Raw genomic sequence first — 20,582 nt, forward strand, 5'->3', positions numbered from 1 at the left:
ATAACCCCTATGGAAATAGAAGCTGTCATCAAAAGTCTCCCAACCAAAAAAAGTCCAGGTCCAGATGGCCTCAGTGCAGAATTCTACCACAAATTCAAAGAACAGCTTATACCAATTCTTCTCAAAGTGTTCCACACAATAGAAGCAGAAGGGTCTTTGCCAAACTCTTTCTATGAGGCTTCAATAACCTTGATCCCCAAGCCACACAAAGATACAACCAAGAAAGAGAACTTCAGACCAATATCCCTCATGAACATTGATGCAAAAATACTCAATAAAATACTGGCAAATCGGATCCAAGAACACATCAAAACAATCATTCACCACGATCAAGTAGGTTTCATCCCAGGGATGCAGGGATGGTTCAACATACGAAAATCCATCAACGTAATCCACCATATAAACAAGCTGAAAAACAAAAATCACATGATCATCTCACTAGATGCTGAAAAAGCCTTTGACAAAATCCAACATCCCTTCATGATAAAGGTCTTGGAGAGATCTGGGATAACAGGGACATACTTAAACATAATAAAAGCCATATACAGTAAACCAACAGCCAACATCAAACTAAATGGACAGAAACTCAACGCAATTCCTCTAAAATCAGGAACAAAACAAGGCTGTCCACTCTCTCCATACCTTTTCAACATGGTACTTGAAGTTCTAGCTATAGCCATACGACAACAAAGGGGGATCAAGGGGATACAAATTGGGAAGGAAGAAGTCAAACTTTCACTGTTTGCAGACGATATGATAGTTTATATCAGTGACCCAAAGAACTCTACCAGGGAACTCTTACAGCTGATTAACACCTTCAGCAAAGTGGCAGGTTACAAGATCAACTCAAGAAAGTCAGTAGCCCTACTATATACAGATGATAAAAGGGCTGAAAGAGAAATCAGAGAAACATCACCCTTTACAATTGCCACAAACAACATAAAATACCTTGGGGTAACGCTAACCAAACAAGTGAAAGACCTGTATCGTAAGAACTTTGAATCTTTAAAGAAAGAAATTAAAGAAGCCCTCAGAAAATGGAAAGATCTCCCATGCTCATGGATAGGTAGGATCAATGTAGTAAAAATGGCAATCCTGCCAAAAGCAATCTACAGATTCAATGCTATCCCCATTAAAATCCCAGCACAGTTCTTCACAGACCTTGAAAGAACAATAATCAATTTTGTATGGAAAAACAAAAGACCCAGGATAGCCAAAACAACCCTGTTCAACAAGGCAACGTCCGGAGGCATCAATATCCCTGACCTCAAGCTCTATTATAGAGCTATAGTCCTGAAAACAGCTTGGTATTGGCACAAAAATAGACAGGCAGACCAATGGAATCGAATTGAAAATCCGGGTATTAACCCACACACGTACGAACATCTGATCTTCGACAAAGAAGCTAAAAATATACAATGGAATAAAGAAAGCATCTTCAACAAATGGTGCTGGCATAATTGGAGACTGGCATGTAGAAAAATGCGGATTGATCCATGTTTATCGCCATGCACAAAACTTAAGTCCAAATGGATCAAAGACCTCAACATAAATCCAGCCACACTGAACCTCTTAGAAGAGAAAGTGGGTGGTACCCTTGAAAGAATTGGTACAGGAGACAGCTTCCTGAACATAACACCAGTAGCACAGACAGTGAGCTCAACAATTAATAAATGGGACCTACTGAAACTGAGAAGCTTCTGTAAGGCAAAGGACACAGTCAGCAAGACAAAAAGGCAGCCCACAGAATGGGAAAAATATTCACTAATCCCACATCTGACAGAGGGTTGATCTCCAAAATTTACAAAGAACTCAAGAAGCAAGTCTCCAAAACAGCAAAGGACCCAATTAAGAAGTGGGCTGCAGAACTAAATAGAGAGTTTTCAATAGAGGAGTCTAAAATGGCTGAGAGGCACTTGAGAAAGTGCTCAACATCCTTAGCCATCCGGGAAATGCAAATCAAAGCAACTCTGAGATACCATCTCACTCCTGTCAGAATGGCTAAAATCAAAAACACCAATGACAATTTATGCTGGAGAGGATGTGGTGAAAGGGGGACACTCCTCCATTGCTGGTGGGAGTGCCAACTGGTTCAGCCACTTTGGAAAGCAGTATGGAGATTCCTCAGAAAAATGGGAATAAACCTACCACAAGACCCAGCAACTGCACTCTTAGGCATATATCCAAAAGATGCCCATTCATATAACAAAGATGTCTGTTCCACTATGTTCATAGCAGCTTTATTTGTAATAGCCAGAACTTGGAAGCAACCTAGATGTCCCTCACCCGAAGAATGGATAGAGAAAATGTGGTACATCTACACAATGGAGTACTATTCAGCAGAAAAAATAATGGAATCATGAGATTCGCAGGCAAATGGATGACACTAGAAGAAACCATCCTGAGTGAGGTAACCCAGTCACAAAAAGAGAAACATGGCATGTACTCTCTCATATATGGATTTTAGACATAGATCTGGGGAGTGCCAGCCTACAATCCTATTGCCAGAGAGTCTGGGAAACAGAAACTTCATTTACTGGCTGGTTAAGTACTGAGCTGAACTCAAGAAAGCCAGTATCAGAGAGGGAGGACTGATGATCAAAGGGATTAAGACTGGGCTGGTTGAACCCCCAGAAACAGCTGACCAGACAAAGGTTAACTCTTGAATCCCAGGCATCAGCCTGGGAATCCAGCATGGGACTGATCAAGACCCCCTGAATCTGGGTGTCAGTGAGGAGGCCTAGGTAATCTATTGAGCCTTGGACAGCAGATCAGTACCCATCCCAAGTATACACACGGTCTCTGGACTCCCATAGAACAATGTGAGGTGCACTCTCACCCTGAACTCTTGGGGAAGGGTCTAGGCCCTGCCCTATATGAAATGACAGACTATGGACACCCCCATGGAGGGCCTCACCCTCCCTGGGGGAATGAGGGGATAACGGGGGGGGATGGGGGGAGGGCACGGGAGGAGGGGAGGGAAAGGGAGAGGGACCTCGTACTGACTTGTGAAGCAACCTTGTTTCTTATCTAAATTTAAAATGGAAAATAAAAAAATATTAATAAAAAAAAAAAAAAAAAAAAAAAAATTACAACATGGTGACATCCTATTTTTCAAGTGACGATTATAGTAAGTACAAGTAAAAACATATTACCATTATGTATTAAAAACAAAGTCATTCCAGTAGCCCACATGCATTTACATCTAAGAAACTTGTTACAGATTAACAGAACATAAGCAAGCAGAAAGTATTTTTTCACAGTCAACTCTTTTGCTGGCAGGCTGTGTATTGTGGTTACAAAGGAAGAGTTGATCATTTTACTATTTATCTTGAAAAGTATTTTTATAGGGAATCACAAACCTAAACTTTTGTACATGAAAAAAATCAGTCAGCTGTATTTTAAATTTTAGGGGGCATACCCATTCATCAATAGTTTTATATATCAGGAGATTGAGGACAGAAATGGGTATAAGGAATTAATCATCACCTTTGATCATCAACCAATCCCAGCAAGGAAAGTATGTCAGCTTGTAACAATTGGGCTGCTCTGTATATTTGTCCTCAGCTATGTGTCCTTGTGAACTTTTGATTGTTTTCTACAGTTTTTCATCTCAAAGCTATCATCAAAACATCCAGTCTAACCTGAAGTTAGTTTAAAGCTTTGTTTCAGCTAATGATGCACACCAAAACCTGTGACTCCATCTATCAGCATTCAGAGAATTAAAGCAAGCCTGGCTCCTGGGCACTCAATTGTTTTCTTTAATCATTAACCTGAGCTATGGTCTATGCAGCTCCTTAGGTGAACCTCATAGGCCCTGACTGTGCAGCATTTCCTTGTATTTATTTTTACTCATCAAAACTCTGTATAAGCTAATATAAATCAGACCACACAGATTAAGGAGGAATCATCTTCAATGACAATCCACAGGAGAAAATGCCCAGTAGAAGGGGACGTTTCAATGAGATAAACACACTACACTACAGGCAATGGGGGATCTCCCCATATCCATTCACACCATGCCATATACAAGAGAAAGATCACAGCAGCAAACACGTAAAGGCACAGAAGACGCAAAAGACATTCTTAGGGCCTTGTCTGTCCAAGATTGGCCTGCAAGGATTTCATCTCATCTCCTCAGATATGGAGACTTAAAAGCCCAAATTCACACAACTTGTGATCAGTGGGTCTATCAGATGCCAGCAGTCAAGGTCCTCCACTCAGATAATTTGCTGCAGGTGGAAAACTCACGGGTTCCTAGTTAAAAAAAAAGCATAATCCAGTTCCTTTTAAAAGGTTATCCACAGGCTTGAAGGGAGACTAGTGTTTATATACATACCTCTTGTGGTCACAGAACAAACTGCACATTGATGCCTATGAGGGGGTTTTGGATCCTAGCTTCTAGAGACCTAGGGCAGAGTCTGGCTGGGCCCCTTCATTACCTGCATTTACATCATTGCTTCTCTAAATGGTCTACATTTCAAAGGAGAAAAGAGTTACAAGCAAAAATATATTACACTATCCTGTGTGTGTGCTTGTGAACATATGTTCATACATGTACACTGGCATATGTGTTTACATGGGCTATCCACATTATTGTTTGATAAAGTCTCTGATTGTAAAATTTTCCAAGAAGGTTGGACTTGACAGCCAGTGAATCCAGAGATCCATCTCTACTTCTTCAATGCTGGGATTATGAGTATGTACTACCATGACAAGTTTTGTGTGTGCATGTTTGTGTGTGTGTGTGTGTGTGTGTGTGTGTGTGTGTGTGTGTGTCAGTGGAGCAGCAGTGTGCCAGTGGCTATGTCTGAGGAGCAGCAGGTGGCAATTAAAATTCAAGGTATCAGAACACCAGGAGGAAACTCTCTGTCCCTAGCAAGTCTAGTTAAAAAAAAAAAAAACAAGCAAACAACAATAACAAAAAGAGCATGAGGACCTCTAACACAGGCTGGCAACACCTCCTGCATCTGCCTCCTGAATGCTGGGATTACAGGAACACCACTTCTGTTTTATACAGTGTTACAGATTGAGCCCAGGCTTCCCTTCCTGGTAGACAAGCACTCTACCAACTAAGTTCCATACAAATCCAGCCTGCTTTCTGGAAGAAACCTATTTTGAATGTAATTAGTGTCTACCTGGGTACTAATGTAAGTGCACTCATCACTTTCCTGAAGAAGGGTTGTAGACCTATCAATAAAAACATAGGAGATGGGAGTGTAGCTGAATAGTAGAGCGTGTGCTAAGCAGCCCAAGGCCGCAGGTTCCAGCCTCTGCACTGGAAATAAAAACTGAGAAATATCTGCCCTCTGGTTCTGCGCTCAGTGGTTCACCTGGGGTAAATTAAGCAGGGGCTGGGGAAGCATGGTTTGAAAGATGGTAGGCTGGTGATGGTTCAGCCATGGTGGCTTGCCATGCCACCTCAATAAAGAGGACTATAAGTGTTGGGGAAGTCTTATGCTAATAAAGCACTGTCTGGCCAATAGAAAACCTAGATAGGAGGGGCTAGGAATCCAGGAGGATTCTGGGTAGGAGAAACACAAGAGAGTCGAGATGTAACCGCGATTGGGATAGGAAGCCTGGAACAATTCTCCGGTAAGAGACATACTTAGATTAACAATTATGGGGTAATTACTTAAGTCAGAGCTAGCCAGTTAGAAACAAGCAAGGCCAACAGCTTCATAATTAATATAGCCTCCTGTGTGTTTATTTGGGACTCATGCGGATCTAGAACCAGGCTGGCGTGGCAGAGCCCAGGCGACTGGCGGGGGATAAACCAAAGCGGATAGCAAAAGAAAAAGCTTCTCTTAACATAATGGTGATCAGGAGTGGGATCATAAATTTCCATGAAAAATAACAGAAGATTTAAAGGAATTTTAAAAACAGAAGAACAGAGAGAAGCACAGATTTTGGTAGCAGCATTTTTCTCAGGTGTGCTCTGTTTTGCTAACAACAAGCCGAGATTCACGCGGCTCATTTACTGGAGTCTTCCTGACTCGGCATAAAAAGAAAAAGAAAAAAAAAAAAACCAACAAGGTCCTTTTAAGAGACTCTGCTACCAATTGAAAGGGGTGTACGTACAGCTGGAAGTGGCAGCTTTTGCTGGATGTCAGCATGGACTGAGGCGGTAAGCTGGAGTCACGCTTACGCCTGCCATCTTGAAACGGCAGTTTAAAACAGCCTCGGTTTTACAGATAAGACACGTGGCCAGAAAAACATAAAGATTTACAGTAAAGTCAGAGTTGGATAAAGAAAAACTTCTAAAGGTTTACAGTGTGTTTAAAAATATATGTGAGATTGAGAGAGAAACTGAAACGGCAAAGTGGTAAATAAATACAAAAGCCGGCGTTGTGGTGGCGCACGCCGGTAGGATTGCTCCAGAGGCAGAGGCAGGCAGGTTTCCAAAGAGAAACCCTGTCTCAGAGAAAAATAAATAAAAGTGAAAGAAATAAAGTAATAATAGATAAATAAATAAGCCACGTAAAGATGGAAAATACACAGAGAGTCTGGATACTGTACACTATTGTGTTTTTCAGTTTTTTGATTACTCAGGAAGGAACTGCTAAAGTACACTTGATTATAAATGCTGCTGAATTAATCCAACTTCTATCTTTTGAAAATGCCTTGACTTCAAAATTTAAGTATAAGGATATGTTACTTGGAAAAGGAGTTTTTGCTTATGTTTCTACAGAAAATGAAAAGCTGAGGATTCCTTCCAGGCTTCTGTGGTTTCACGAACCAAGACCCCGGAAGCAGTGGACAAGGTGTTCCAACGACTGAGACAGCTAAGATGATACAGCTTTACAGACCCCGAAAATACGGACTTATACAGGTTTCTGAGTTTTGTCATTGTCCCCATGGTAGAAACAGCGCCCCCTTCCAGCAGGAAGCAGTTTGGAATGAGCGACGTCCCAATTCCCATCTTGTTTATAAATCTCTGTTTTCATTTAAATGGGATTGTTTATAATTGGCTAATGATCACAGCCAATCTTTTTTAATGGTAAAAAAGGGAATTAGGGTATGGGTATTGTTTTTCATTTATTGATACAAATTCAAAGTCAATTTTGTGATAAGTATATTTCTCCTCTTGACTAAGTATTGTACTTATACTGTTCTTTTAAAATGTAATGCATAATTAAATGCAGACAATAGATAGTTACTTATAATAGTTAGAATTTATAGTTAGGTAAGTTAGGTTTTCTAGATATACAAAAATATATTTGAGATGGACAGTCTTCAAACCTCTCAAAGACCTTCAGAACATGGCATTTAAAATGGTTTAGGGTTTTTCTTGACAATGAGAAATGTCTGCTCCTGGCAGCACCAATTATGTCTGAGAGGAAAATGGGCATCGAAGAAACTCATTATGGAGTTTGCTTTCAACATGGCAAGATTAGCCATTTGGGCAAGAAACTGCTATTGCCTAGACTGACTGTTGCTGTATAAACTGGACATGCAGGACCCACAGGAAAGTGAATGCTGAACTCAGTCTTACAGGGTTCCTGCTTCATGGAAGAGTCCGCGAGACTTTCTGAGGACAAAGAAAAATGACGGACAGACTGCCAACGCAGATGGACAGTTTGAAATTTCCTGCTTTGCTGAGAAGTGTTCCAGACACATTGTGGCCTATGGGCTGAAGATGGATGCCCCAACGTTACAGAGGAACTTCGGGTGACTGTCCAGGCAGTAAGATGTCTCTGTCAATCCTAGTGTTTATATATTATCCTTCTGTGGTCTTTGATGGAGTTGAAGACAGATAGTTATAATTATAGTTTTCCTTAGTTATGATAAAAGATAAGCTACATATAGGACTTTGGACTCACAAGGATGGGATGGATGATATTTTCTTTAAATCTTGCTAAAATATTGTAACTATGTTCTTATTTGATAACTGTTCTGTTATATACAATTTGGCTGTGTTAAAGTTAAGACCTTTCTTTTTGTTTAAACAGAAAAGAGGAGATGTTGGGGAAGTCTTATGCTAATAAAGCACTGTCTGGCCAATAGAAAACCTAGATAGGAGGGGCTAGGAATCCAGGAGGATTCTGGGTAGGAGAAACACAAGAGAGTCGAGATGTAACCGCGATTGGGATAGGAAGCCTGGAACAATTCTCCGGTAAGAGACATACTTAGATTAACAATTATGGGGTAATTACTTAAGTCAGAGCTAGCCAGTTAGAAACAAGCAAGGCCAACAGCTTCATAATTAATATAGCCTCCTGTGTGTTTATTTGGGACTCATGCGGATCTAGAACCAGGCTGGCGTGGCAGAGCCCAGGCGACTGGCGGGGGATAAACCAAAGCGGATAGCAAAAGAAAAAGCTTCTCTTAACAATAAGAGTCTCCACAGCACTGGCAGGGGCTCCGGTGGTCATTGCCAGTAATCTAGAGAAAGATCAATGGCAAGATGCTGGTTTGGAAAGAACTTGACTGACTATGGCTACAGGGGGCCTGGAATCTGAGAAATGTAGTTGTCTCTGAGGAGAGTTTGCACCATAAGTGTCATCACCCATGTCTGTGACGTCATTGTCGATGCAAACAGCACAGTCCTTGCACTAGTTACTTCTCTGTGGCTGTACTAAAATGCCATGACCAAAAGCAACTTACTGTTTTGGCTTGTGGTTGCAGAAGAAAGTCCACTATGGTGGGAGGCATGGCAGCAGAAAGCTGGAGCAGGAAACCGCTGACCACATGTCTGTCAACACTCGGGAACCAAAGAAAACGAACTTTGAGAGGAAGCTACAGAATCTCAAAGCTCGCTCCTGTGATGCACTTCCTCTGGCCAGGCTCCCACTCTCAAAGTAACTCTCCTGTAACCTCCTTAAGCAGTACCACCAACCAAGGCCAAGTGTTGAGATACATGAACCTATGGTTAAAAACTTTCATTCAAAACACCACAGCCCTGTACAATGTAATGGAGTGTTGGGACGGTATTAGTGTGGTTACAAAAGAAATAAAGACAGATAATACCTAGATGAGGAGCTTGTTCATGGGGTGATGACTCAGTTCACACTGGCCCCAAAAGAAGGTCACCAAGGAAGCTGCTCACACTGTGCCAGGATCTGAAACCAATCAGCATCAAAGCAAAACATCTGGGTGAGCTAGAATATTCACGCATGACATGAGTTTTCAACATCTGTTGGCACGTCTTATTACATGGCTTCTGAACAAATGAGCCTTATGTTATTATTATGAGAAATAAAATATCTGGTCCCTGGGTTGTTTGGTGTATCTGTATGTGCACTGATGTCTCCATTGAACAGCTTTTAGCCAGAAAGGACTAGATAGGATAATCTGAGGAAACAGATCCAGGTGAATTCCATGCTGTGGCTTTGACAAAGTGAGTGGCATTACCATGGAGATGTTAAAAAGAAAGGGTTTCCCTGGACTGCCTGCTGAAAAAAAAGTCTTGAGTTGTTTGATAGTTTGATTGGTAGTAGAAGAACAAAGAGGAAACCTTGGGAGGTTATATTACGACCAACGAAGCTCCATTTTATGTTAGGCATACTTCTTGGTACCCACCATCCATTTATCTCTGAATTCAGTCCCTGGAAGGTAATTCCCAGTAACCCTGAACTCAGTGACACCCCCCCACCCAGAAATGTACAAGCTTTTTTTTCTGTAACTTGCTTATACCCAATGATTGTTTTGAGTTGCCTTAACTACTTTACTTACCAGAACAGAATAGCTTTTACTTGCTTGCGCAGATAATGAAGGTTTTCATGTGGTTTTCTCCTTTAAAAGTCTTTCCCCACACCCCTACTTCATGGCAATCTCAAATTTGACTCAAAGAGCATTCATCCTGCTAGCTGATCAATAAATCTTTTCATTATACTTGGGTTGAGTGTATGGTCTTTTCCCAGGGGTCACGAACTCCATAACAGGCAACTCCCTACAGTGTTGCAGGTTTCCAGGCCTGGGCTGAGGAGCCTGACACTGAGGAGATGCAGTTGTGGAGGCAAAAACAGCCAGCAAAGCCAAAGGAGACAGTCTCAAGCAGAAGAGACATGACATTCAGGAGAGACCAGACATGGTTTTAATGTTTAATTATGTATATGCAAGGTGTTCCTTTGGAACCATGAGTGCAGGTGCCCACAGAAGCCAAAAAACAGTATCTGACTGCCTGAGGCCAGATACAGGTGGTTATAAGCCGTCCAACATGATGGGTGCTGGGAACTGAACCCAGGATCCCTGCTAGGGCAACAAATCCTCCTAACTGCTAAGCCATCTCTCCTGCCTCAGACCAGAGCTCTTTGGCCCCCCATCCTCAATAATTAAGAAGGAGGTTCATTCTGGTGTGTAAAGTAGAGAAGATGGTGTGGGATGAGAATGCAGAGAGGCCTCTCACTTCCAATCCAAGTGCAAGGACTAAAGAGGCCACTTGCTGTCCAGCTGCACACTCATGAGGTCAGATATTGGAGGACAAAGCAAAACAAAATCTAAGTGGACAGCTCCTGTGCACTAGGCTGGGGGGAGGGGAAGCTGGTATATTAGTCCAGATTCACTAAAGTAACAAATCCAACAGTGTGAGATGATGTGTTATGAAGGGGATTTATTAGATTGCAGAGGTCCAGACCTCTGCACACCAGAGAGACTGGGGACCCTGTACCAGCTCAGTCCACAAGACTGGATGCCTCCAGTCCCAATCTGGCATAGAAGAACAGGAGCATGCCCAGACGGTCACTGGTCTTCAGTCATCTTAGAAAGGTAAAGAAGCTGTGTTATATGATGGTAACGGATAGCAACAGTAGCAAAGCAGAGTCAGCAAGACAAGTCAAACAGCTCTGCTTTTTCTAGGATCTCTTTGTGTCTGGTGGTCGCCTGATGAGCCTCCCACTCAGGGAGAGTGGCGCAGTGGTTATGAGTGCTTGCTACTCAGTCCTACAGGCAGGAGTTCAGATCCTAGCACCCATGTGGAGAAGCTCCCAAACCTCTGTAACTTCAGCTCTGAGCACTTTGATGCCCTCTTCTGGTCTCTGTGGGTATTCAAACACACACGTGTGCATGCATGCACACAGACACATATGCGCAGACTTGTGTAAACACGTGCATAGATGAAATAATATACAAACATGCATGCTCGTGTGATTATGTATATCGCGTGTGTTCATGTGCAGGAGGAAAAGCATGGGGCATCAGATTCACTGGACTAGAGTTATGGGATGGATGCCAGGATCCAAATCTACGTCCTCTGAAAGAATGGCAAACACTCCTAACCAGTAAGCTCTCTCTCCAACCCAAACGAATCTTTATTAGAAGTGGGAGGCATGATGGATGTGGAAGCAAAGAGTAAGCAAATTAGAGGAGGCCATCTTCCTCTCTCAGGACACTGATTAGGAGAAAGACCGCGTGTGAATGTCTCCCTGTCCTTCAACCTCACCCTCCAGCCCCAGTTCTCACTGTAAAAGCTCATCTCCAAGTGTGGGGCTCTGAGGACCTGGCATGTGTGCAAGTCTGCCATTGTTTGCATGGCATTATTATCCAGCGAGTTGACTTCTGCCCTGTCCTCTCTGGGTCACGTGACCTAACCGAACCTCAGTTTTTCTCCTCAGGAAACAAGCAGCATCCCTACCAGGAATCTGGTGAGGACCCATAGGGCACCTAACCATCATGCATGAGGGACTTAGAAAACAGCACATAAGAATGCGTGCCCACATACACATGTGCACAGAATTAAGAGATAGTTCAGAGATGAGAAGGCCACATATAGTGTGTGACAAAAAAAATGCCAAATAGGGAAAAAGAACAAGACCAGGGAAGGACATGGAATGAGAGCTAAGAATGAAGTTCCTGATGAGGCGCCTCTGGCTGCTCCGCTCCATACCAAGCCTGATCTTCCTGCCACTCATGAACATGGATCTCCAACTTAAGCCTCATGCATGGGACCATGAAGTCTTTAATAGCATGCCATCTCAAGTTGTCTTGTTCAACTTGTGAACCAAACAGCTGACTCACCTGATGGAGTGATTGTTAATTATTTACTTTGCAGAACCCTGAAAGACACTACCAGATTGCAGAATCTGGAATTATCTAGAAGCGCATCATTTAATCTCACGTTTCCTGAGTCTTGTTCTATAAAAGAGTCAGTCAGCTGCTCAACAGAGGCCGAAAGGAGAGGAGCTCAGGAGAGCCCCAGAGGCCTGAAGAATTCAGGTGAGACCTGCCCCTTCCTCTGCTCCACAGACGCTCTGGGTAACAGGAGGTCATGTCCCTCACTGCTGCCATATTGGGCCATCACTCCCTGGGGACTAACAATAATGAAAAGACAGTACCAGCCTTACCAGGGGCAAGGACCAGCCACTCACTCATCTTTCTGAGAGAGCACTGTTGATAGGCAGTGAGCTCTCTAAATGCCCTAACCTAAGTGAATGCTCTAGGGAAGAAATTTCAACTTGAGGTTACCATCACAGTTGGCATGCTGTCTCTGGTCATGTGACCTTGGATATTCTGTAGCTCTTGATGGTACCCACAAACCATCATGACCTAAACACAGACCAAATTTTTATCCCTTGTCAGAGATGATGGCGAGGCAGTTCAGATCTTCAGCCTCTGTCATCTGAAGAGCAGGGGTGAGGGCAATGAGTCAGGCCACCACAGTCACATCCCTGGCCCCAGAGTAAATCTAACAGTCACTTAACTATACAGAAGCTTCTGGGTCAGGCACACTTGACTTCTGCTCCTCTCACTACTGCAGCTTGTCACCTTGGGGGAGACCGCCTTGAGTGACTAGGCCTCTGCTTCAACCGTGAAATAGGGTTGTCCATCTGAGGATGTGGTGACAATGAAGTTGGTGACTGAATGCATCAGCCTGTGGCGTGGGACAGACTACTCTATGGCAGTGTTAGCTATTGTTGCTAGTTATCACCTGCTGGGGTTCAGGGGAGGAAAGAAACCCCAGAACCCCAGTCAGGGCTGGCAGTGGGAGAGTCCCCTGCTGTCCATACCACAACAGACTTGTCATTCTTTCCACAGGTACCAAGAGATGTTTCTAGTTGGGAGCCTCGTTGTCCTTTGTGGGCTGCTGGCCCAGAGCTTGGCCCAGCTGGCAGGGGTGCCCTTGCCACTAAACTATGGCCTGCCCATGTCCGTGGGTCACTGCCGGCCCTTGCACCTGGGCCAGAGCCAGCCCTATGGGATGACCCCAGTCATATCCACATATCCTACAGAACATCTTGCTAGAAACTTCAGAGATGGTAAGTGAATTTGTACAGTCTCTTTCAGGGGTGTGTGTGTGTGTGTGTGTGTGTGTGTGTGTGTGTGTGTTTGCACATGTGTCCTAAGAAGGGAATCATTAGTGAGAAAGTAGGTCTAAGGCTCTAGAACAGTGACTCTCAACCTCCCTACTGCTTCAGCCTTTTAATACTGTTCCTCATGCTGTGGTGATGCCCAACATAAAATCATTTTCGTTGCTACCTCATAGCACTAATTTTGCTACTGTTATGAATCATAATGAACTACCTATGCTTTCCACTGGTCTTAGCAGACTTGGGAAAGGGTCATTTAACCCCCAAAGGGATTGCAACCCACACATTGAAAACTGCTGCTCTAGAGTTAGCAGATGAGAACCCTGAGAGTCTCCACTTTGCAGGTTTCAGACAAGGCCTGTTGTCTGGGGGGATTCTGGGATTTCTGGAACACATGCCTCTTCTGAGCTATGTGAGACCTGCAGGAAGCAATGCTGGTGGTCTGGTCGGAATGCTTGGAAAAGTGATTTCATCAATCCCTCTCCTGAACAACATCCTGGAGTGAGTTGCCCAAAAGAGGGAAGAGGGATTTGGTTCCCAATAACAACTGAAGATCTGCCAGTCCCAGGCAGCATCCCTACAGAGGGAGAGGGGTGGGCTGAGAATGCAGCCAAGACTCAGTCCCAGGCCTCTCTCCGCTCTACCAGCAACAGTGGCCCTTTGACCTGTACTTGCCCCCAGCCCTAAAGCATATCCTGAGCCCCAGCAGCAGCTATTATCTCCATGGCAACATTTCCATGTCAGCTCCAATATCCCCAGTTCCCAGATGAAAAAACTGAGGCACGGAGATGTACCTGTGCTCACATAGCTAGGATGATGCAGAGTGAGGAATCTCACTCAGAGAAGCCCCAAGCTGGGGCCTTTTCCACCCCCTGCTCATCCCATCTAGGGAATGTCAGCTGTCACTAAGCTACCCTCCTCAGCCCTATCACCTAAGCGATGTCACTGAGACCTGATGTGGTGCTTCCCATGAGCCACTTGAGAGCTTCCTAGGCACAAAGTCACAATGGGGAGGGAAAATACCTGGCACCATGGACGGCTCATGGGAAACTCCCTCCCACCCTCTCTAAATTCTTCCCAACTTCCTGCCTCCTAAAGGTCATGCCAGGTTGTGTCATTTTCATTGACAGTGTACCCAGCCATGAATCCATCCTTCCTTCCTTTCATCTAACCACTCCCTCTTCAATCCACCCTTCCCTAGATCCAATGACTCATCTTCCTGCCCAGTTAAAACGTCAGCATCTTTCTTTGAAGGGCTCCAAACTAGCATACCCAGTCCCGTTCCTCAAATACCTTCTAAGTTTTGGGTAAACAGAGGATGGGGTATGTCAGGATCTGATCCAGAAGAAAGTTGGAAATGATAGGGCCATGGCTCAGAACCCAGGAAGGTTCTGACTCCAAGACCATCCTGAACCCAGGTGGCCCACTCTCTTTTCATGATGAGTAAATTTAGTAGTTCCCTGGCTTGAGGCTTAGCATGCTAATGTTTCTCCCTGACCAGCATAAGAGTCACTAATCCCCAGCTGCTGGAGATTGGTCTTGTGCAGAGCTATGACTTCCACCGCCTCTATGTCACGATTCCTCTGGGCTTTGAACTCAAAGTGAACACGTGAGTAGGTGCCAAGGCGGTGGTGGTGGGAGGATGGATCATGAAAGGACAGCCTGGTGGCTACAGAAAGGCCTGAGCCTTGAACCTTACCTATTTGATGTGTTAAACAAACTGGGCCATGTGGAAAACATACAACCTCTCTGAACCTTGGTTTCCCCTAATGGGAACAGAGATCAGTACCACTGTGACAAAATGGAATAAGGGGAGGTTGGCACTCCTGCCAAGAAGAAACCCTCCACCTTGGAAAGGGAGAGCCATGTGCCTTTAGAGCTGTCTCTGCCTTCTCTGCCAGACTCGTGGTTGGAAGTTTGGTGGAGCTGGCTGTGAAGCTGGATGTTACTGCAGAAGTCTATGGTGTGAGAGACATTTATGGGAGGAGCCGCCTGGTCATTGGTGACTGCATTCACTCTCCTGGCAGCTTGCGTATCACCCTGCTTAATGGGTAAGTCCAAAGGGCTGTCTTCTCCTGCCCAGGGATAGCAGGGTAAAATGATGGAACAAAGAGAAGATGAATGAATAACAGGACAGGAAGAAAGATGTGTTGGGGGAGGAAGTGCGGATGGGTGGGTGGTGATGGATTGATAGGTGGATGTATGGATAGATAGAAGCATGTTTAGATGGATAGATAGTAAGACCTTTGATGGGTAGGGACACTGATATATAGGCAGATGTATGAACAGATGAGCAAATGGATGAATAAATGCTCACTTTTCCCTCATTAAACCAAGATGGTCAATTTTACATTGCATAGGCATTATAAAATATGCTTTAAGACCACCTTTTATAACCTGATCTGGAGAGCCTGTGACATGAACCTGGCCAAGATTCCTCCAATTTGGTCTCACCTCGCTTATCTACAACACAAACTACGTGAGACTGTTAATAGAATCCTTCTAAGAGGTAAATAGATGTAGCACCTATTTGCCTGCTTGTTCCAGTTGCCTGCCACATGGGAAGCCCAGTGTATAGGACCTGGCCACACCATGGCTCACATTTGATTAATACATATATTGGGCTTTGTGTGTATCATTCATTGAATCACCATGACAACTACAAACTAAGTACTTTCCGCGCATTCATGGATTCCTCAGTCTTGTTGTGCACCTACTATGTCCCTGAAGCATGTGTTTATTCTACACTCATCTCTGTGTGCGTGGCTGGACTAGGTGTATCTCTCTTCATCTAGGATCCTTGCTGATAAATCTGCTGTAGACATGAGTGTGCAAGGCCTGGTCTCTGTTAGTAGGTGCTAAGACTGACCATGCACAGTGGTGCTGAACTTCTCCAGGGCAACCCCAATCCTCTGGGTCACGCCCATGCCTTTCTCTTTCAGGCTCAGTCCCCTCCAAAACCTGATAGACAGCCTCACAGACATCTTGACTAGAATCATTCCTGGCCTGGTGCAGGGTGTGGTAAGAGATCAAAGGGACAGTCCCCTGCTCCAGGGGTCTTTGAGCTTCTCAGGCTAAGCCAAATGGAGCTACTCTGTATGGGAATTATCTATCTATCCTTCAGTTCATCTGTCCTGTGGTCCAGCCATCCATGTTCTTTCTACCACTCCAAACATTGGTTGACTTCTTCTGGGCTATAGAAAGCACTCCTGATATATTTTACCTTGGACATGCTACTTCGCCAAGGGTTTCCTTGCAGGAGGTCCTCTATCTAACTTCTCCCTCTGCCCTGGGTCAGGTGTGTCCTCTGGTCAATGGGATTCTCAGCCTCTTAGATGTCACCCTGGTGCATGATGTTGCTGGTAAGTATTGTTTCCAAGTTTTGTCCCTACACACCATGGGACAGTCAGGTCTCATTGGCCACACACTCCTAGTTGGGGGTGTCTTTTTTCCCATGAATGATCCAGATGAGTTTGAGATGAAGTCTGCTTTCTCCTCAGCCTTACCTGAGACAAGCTGGGATGTTTGGAGGGGAAAACTTAGTGCTTCCCAACATATCTGGGTATGGTGAGCATGGCTGGTGCTCCAGAGCCTCAGGAGGCTCTCAGGCTCTTCTCAGACTCCTTCACCTCTGGATCATAACTTCAGTCATTTTTTCTAGACTTGCTGCTGCATGGAGTACAATTTGTCATTAAGGCTTAAACCTTCTAAGAAAGGACCTGCCTCTGCTGAGATGGTAAATTCTGTTCCCATTGTCCAGGATTTGTGGGCTAGCTGCCACCCTCTAGGACAGGGAAGCAAGGCTCTTGAGACAAAAAAATACCCACAGCAACTCTCCTAGCAGCACCACTCTGGGCACTAAGACTTTAATATGTGGAATTTGGGGATGACGTTTAAGTCATAGCAATATCCCGGGAAAAAGACAATGATGGACATAAACACACAGAGATGCATGAAGTCTGTAGAATAATTGACATATGTGGTAAGGGACCAGAACCTCAGCAATACAGCTTCAAAGAGAAGCATGTGTGATCATGGGTGCACATTCAAGCACATAGACATTACAGTCGAACACTCATCCACATGGGAATATACAAACTTACTATCTAAGTCCCCATGAATACACAGACACACACTCATACATGTACACAAGAAGCTATATATACATAGGCTCCGGTCTCAGTATGTTCCTGTCCCTCAGAGTGCCAGTTGATGGTGGAACAGTACCAGTGAGAGTCCCTGACTTCCAGTCTCCCTCCTGATTGAAGTCTTCTCCCTACAGAACCATTCCTTGCTGCTCTGTCGACTTCTTCCTGCCCAGCTTCCCATGGCTCACAGAAGGGAGTCCGTGTCCTGGAAAATGATATGGCCATCTTCTCAAGGGACCTCCTCTTCTCCTCTCTCAGGCTTGATGAATATTCTGTGTACATCACTAAATAAAATGTCTCTACTTCTTCACTGGTATTCCTCCAATCCCTTGAGGCTTTAGAGACTGGAGAAAGCCCTATTGAGGTGGCTACAGCCATACCAAAGAGGAACCTAACGTCACAGAACTGAGTGTTCTTGAACAGCTGAGAACTGGGGTTCAGACAATTGGCCTGCTATCCTTACAAGTATCCACGGAGAAACTGGGAGTGGATAAATACTCAGACATAGATGTTTACATACAGAGAGAGAGAGAGAGAGAGAGAGAGAGAGAGAGAGAGAGAGAGAAAGAGAGAGTTACCACACCAAAAGTGAAGAAGCAGATGGGAGAGATGTTCAAGAGCTGGGCATGGAGGGATGGAGGGAGGGTATGTAAGGACATACTTGGCTCCAGTCTACATCTCTGGCTGGGGATCCACAGTGTCATACACAAGGTATATATTGCTGTGGTAAAACACCATGACCAAGGCCTGAAGACATGACTCAATGGTTAAGAACATTGTTGCTCTGGCAAAGGACCTAGGTTTGATTTGTGGCATCCACGTGATGGCTCACAACCATCTATAACTCCAGTTCCAGAAGACTCGGCTTCTGGGGACACCAGGCACACGCAGGGTACACATATGTACATGTAAGCAAAATATTCATACACATAAATAATTAATAAATAAATAGCTTTTTGAAAACATGACCAAGAGCAACTTGGGAAGGAAAGGGCTTCTTTCACTCCACACCTTATAAATCCATTACTGAAAGGAAGCCATGGAAAGAACTCAAGGGAGGAACCTGGAACCTGGAACTGAAGCAGAAGCCAGGGAGGAGTGCTGCCTACTGAATTGCTCCTCAGTCTTCTTTCTTATCTGCTCCACGACAACCTTCCTAGGCTGGCATCACCCCCAGTGGCCTGGGCCCTCCCACATTAATAACTAATCAAGAAAATGTGCCATTAAGACATTTTCTCAGTTGAGAGTCCCTCTTCCCAAATGACTCTAGCTTGTGTCAAGTTGACATAAAACTAACCATCACAATTGACCCCTCGTCTATTTGACACACAAACACATCACTATTCAACAAAAAGTTTCCTCCTTCATTTTTCCACAAGATGGCATGTTACTGTTAGTATCACAATATAAAACATTCCAACTTTTAAAAGTCTCAGTCTTTAAAAATTCAAATACTCTAAGAGTTCAGTCTCTCTAAAATACCAACATCTCTCAATTTATTTATAAAATAAAAAAAGTTAAACCCTTTCTTACTCCAAGAGGAAAGACCCAGGGCACAGTCACAATCAGATCAAGCAAAACCAAAGTCCAACCATGTAAAGCTCAATATCAGACTTCTGGACTCACTCACAATCTTCTGGCTCCAACGGGTTTGCTACAGGATGAACAGTGCTCCCTGGGGCTCAGGCCAGCTCTGTTCTTGTTGCTGATATCCTTGATGGTCACACCATGTATGGTATTGGCATCTCCAAAATGTTGGCATCTCCAGTCACTTGACTGCACCCTCACTAACAGCCTCTCTTTGGGGACTCTGATCCTTCCACTCAGTGCTAATCCTCAGCTCCTCTCCAAGATCTCTTCATCCCTGGTGCTTCTACTACAGCTGAGGCTTAACCTTCACCAATGGTCTCTTCCAGACTCCCTTCGGGGATGCAAGTCATGCCAAAACAATGACAAGTCTCAATTGTTCTCCATGGTCCCTTTATGCCTTCAAGCCCAGCACCACCTGGAAGACTCTTACACTTCCCAAGTTTGGCTTCCAGAACAGTATTCAGCATTGGCCCCTCTGAACCACAGTTTCCGTGAGATAGCCCTGAGGGAAAACTTTCCAGAAAAAATTTGCTTCATCTCCTTGGAATATAGATGTCTTGAAACAAAAAATGTGTATCATACCCCAGAGAAGTGGAATGAGGCGAGAGCTCCTAAGCAGATTGGGAACATCAGGGGAGGGGAGAGGGAGCCAGGAAAAAGAGAGGAGGATAAGAAGACATGAGAAGAAGGTATGGAGGAGCAGGAAGGCTGAGTCGAGGTAAGAATAGAGGAGAGCAGGATGAGAGATACCATAATAGATGGAGTCATTATAGGCTTGAGGAGAGAGCTGACACTAGTGAGATCTCCAGAGATCTACAAGGATAACACCAACTGGCAAACTAAGCAATAGTGGAGAGACTATATTAATTGCCCCTCCTTGATGGTAAGGTTGATGACTACCTTATATGCCATCCTAGAACCTTTACCTAGTGACTGATGGAAGCAGAGGCAGACACCCACAGCTAAACACTGAAGTAGACTCCTGGAACCCAGTGACAGAGATGAAGGAGTGATGAGCAAAGGGGTCAAGACCATGATGGTGAAACTCACAAAGACAGCTGACCGGATAAGGAGGAGCTCTTGAATCCCAGACTGGTGGATGAGAGGCCAACAGGGAACTGATCCAGACTCCATGAATGTAGTCTCAGTGAGGAGGCCACAGAAACCATTGGGGCCTTGGATAGTAGATCAGTGTTTACTATGGTGTATGAATGAACTTTGGGAGCCCAATCCAAATAGAGGGATGCTCTCTCAGCCTGGATACATGGGGAAGGGCCTAGGTCCTGCCCTGGATGAAATGACAGACTTTGGAGATCCCCCCAAGGAGGGCCTCACCCTCCCTGGGATGTGGGGATTGGGTAGGGGGTTGGGGGGCTGGTGGAGGGACAAAGAAGGAGGGGTGAGAGAGGGACCTGAGATTAACATGTGAAACATTCATGTTTCTAATTTAAATTTAAAAAATTTAAAGGTGGGTATCATTTAGAGGAATGTACGAAATAAAAGAGATAGTGGAGCCTCACCAGCCTCTGTCCTAGACTTCTTAGAGCCCAAGAGATCTTCAGGCCCTTATCAGGCATCGGAGTGAAGTTGTCTCTGTAAC

The 20,582-nt window shown here is 44.5% G+C and overlaps 1 protein-coding gene across 1 annotated transcript; it reads left to right on the forward strand.

Annotated features, from left to right (window-relative positions):
* Nucleotides 1-12,026: 12,026 nt before the first annotated feature.
* Nucleotides 12,027-17,702, forward strand: LOC101825701 (BPI fold-containing family A member 5). The gene is made up of 9 exons (XM_013124060.3): nt 12,027-12,153; nt 12,973-13,193; nt 13,589-13,745; nt 14,746-14,853; nt 15,146-15,295; nt 16,187-16,265; nt 16,543-16,606; nt 16,906-16,980; nt 17,527-17,702. The coding sequence occupies exons 2-8, from the start codon at nt 12,983-12,985 to the stop codon at nt 16,944-16,946; spliced, it is 810 nt and encodes a 269-aa protein (XP_012979514.1). The 5' UTR covers nt 12,027-12,153; nt 12,973-12,982; the 3' UTR covers nt 16,947-16,980; nt 17,527-17,702.
* Nucleotides 17,703-20,582: the final 2,880 nt, after the last annotated feature.

Source organism: Mesocricetus auratus, unplaced genomic scaffold (genome assembly GCF_017639785.1).
Source record: "Mesocricetus auratus isolate SY011 unplaced genomic scaffold, BCM_Maur_2.0 Super-Scaffold_100028, whole genome shotgun sequence".
NCBI classification, from domain to species: domain Eukaryota; kingdom Metazoa; phylum Chordata; class Mammalia; order Rodentia; family Cricetidae; genus Mesocricetus; species Mesocricetus auratus.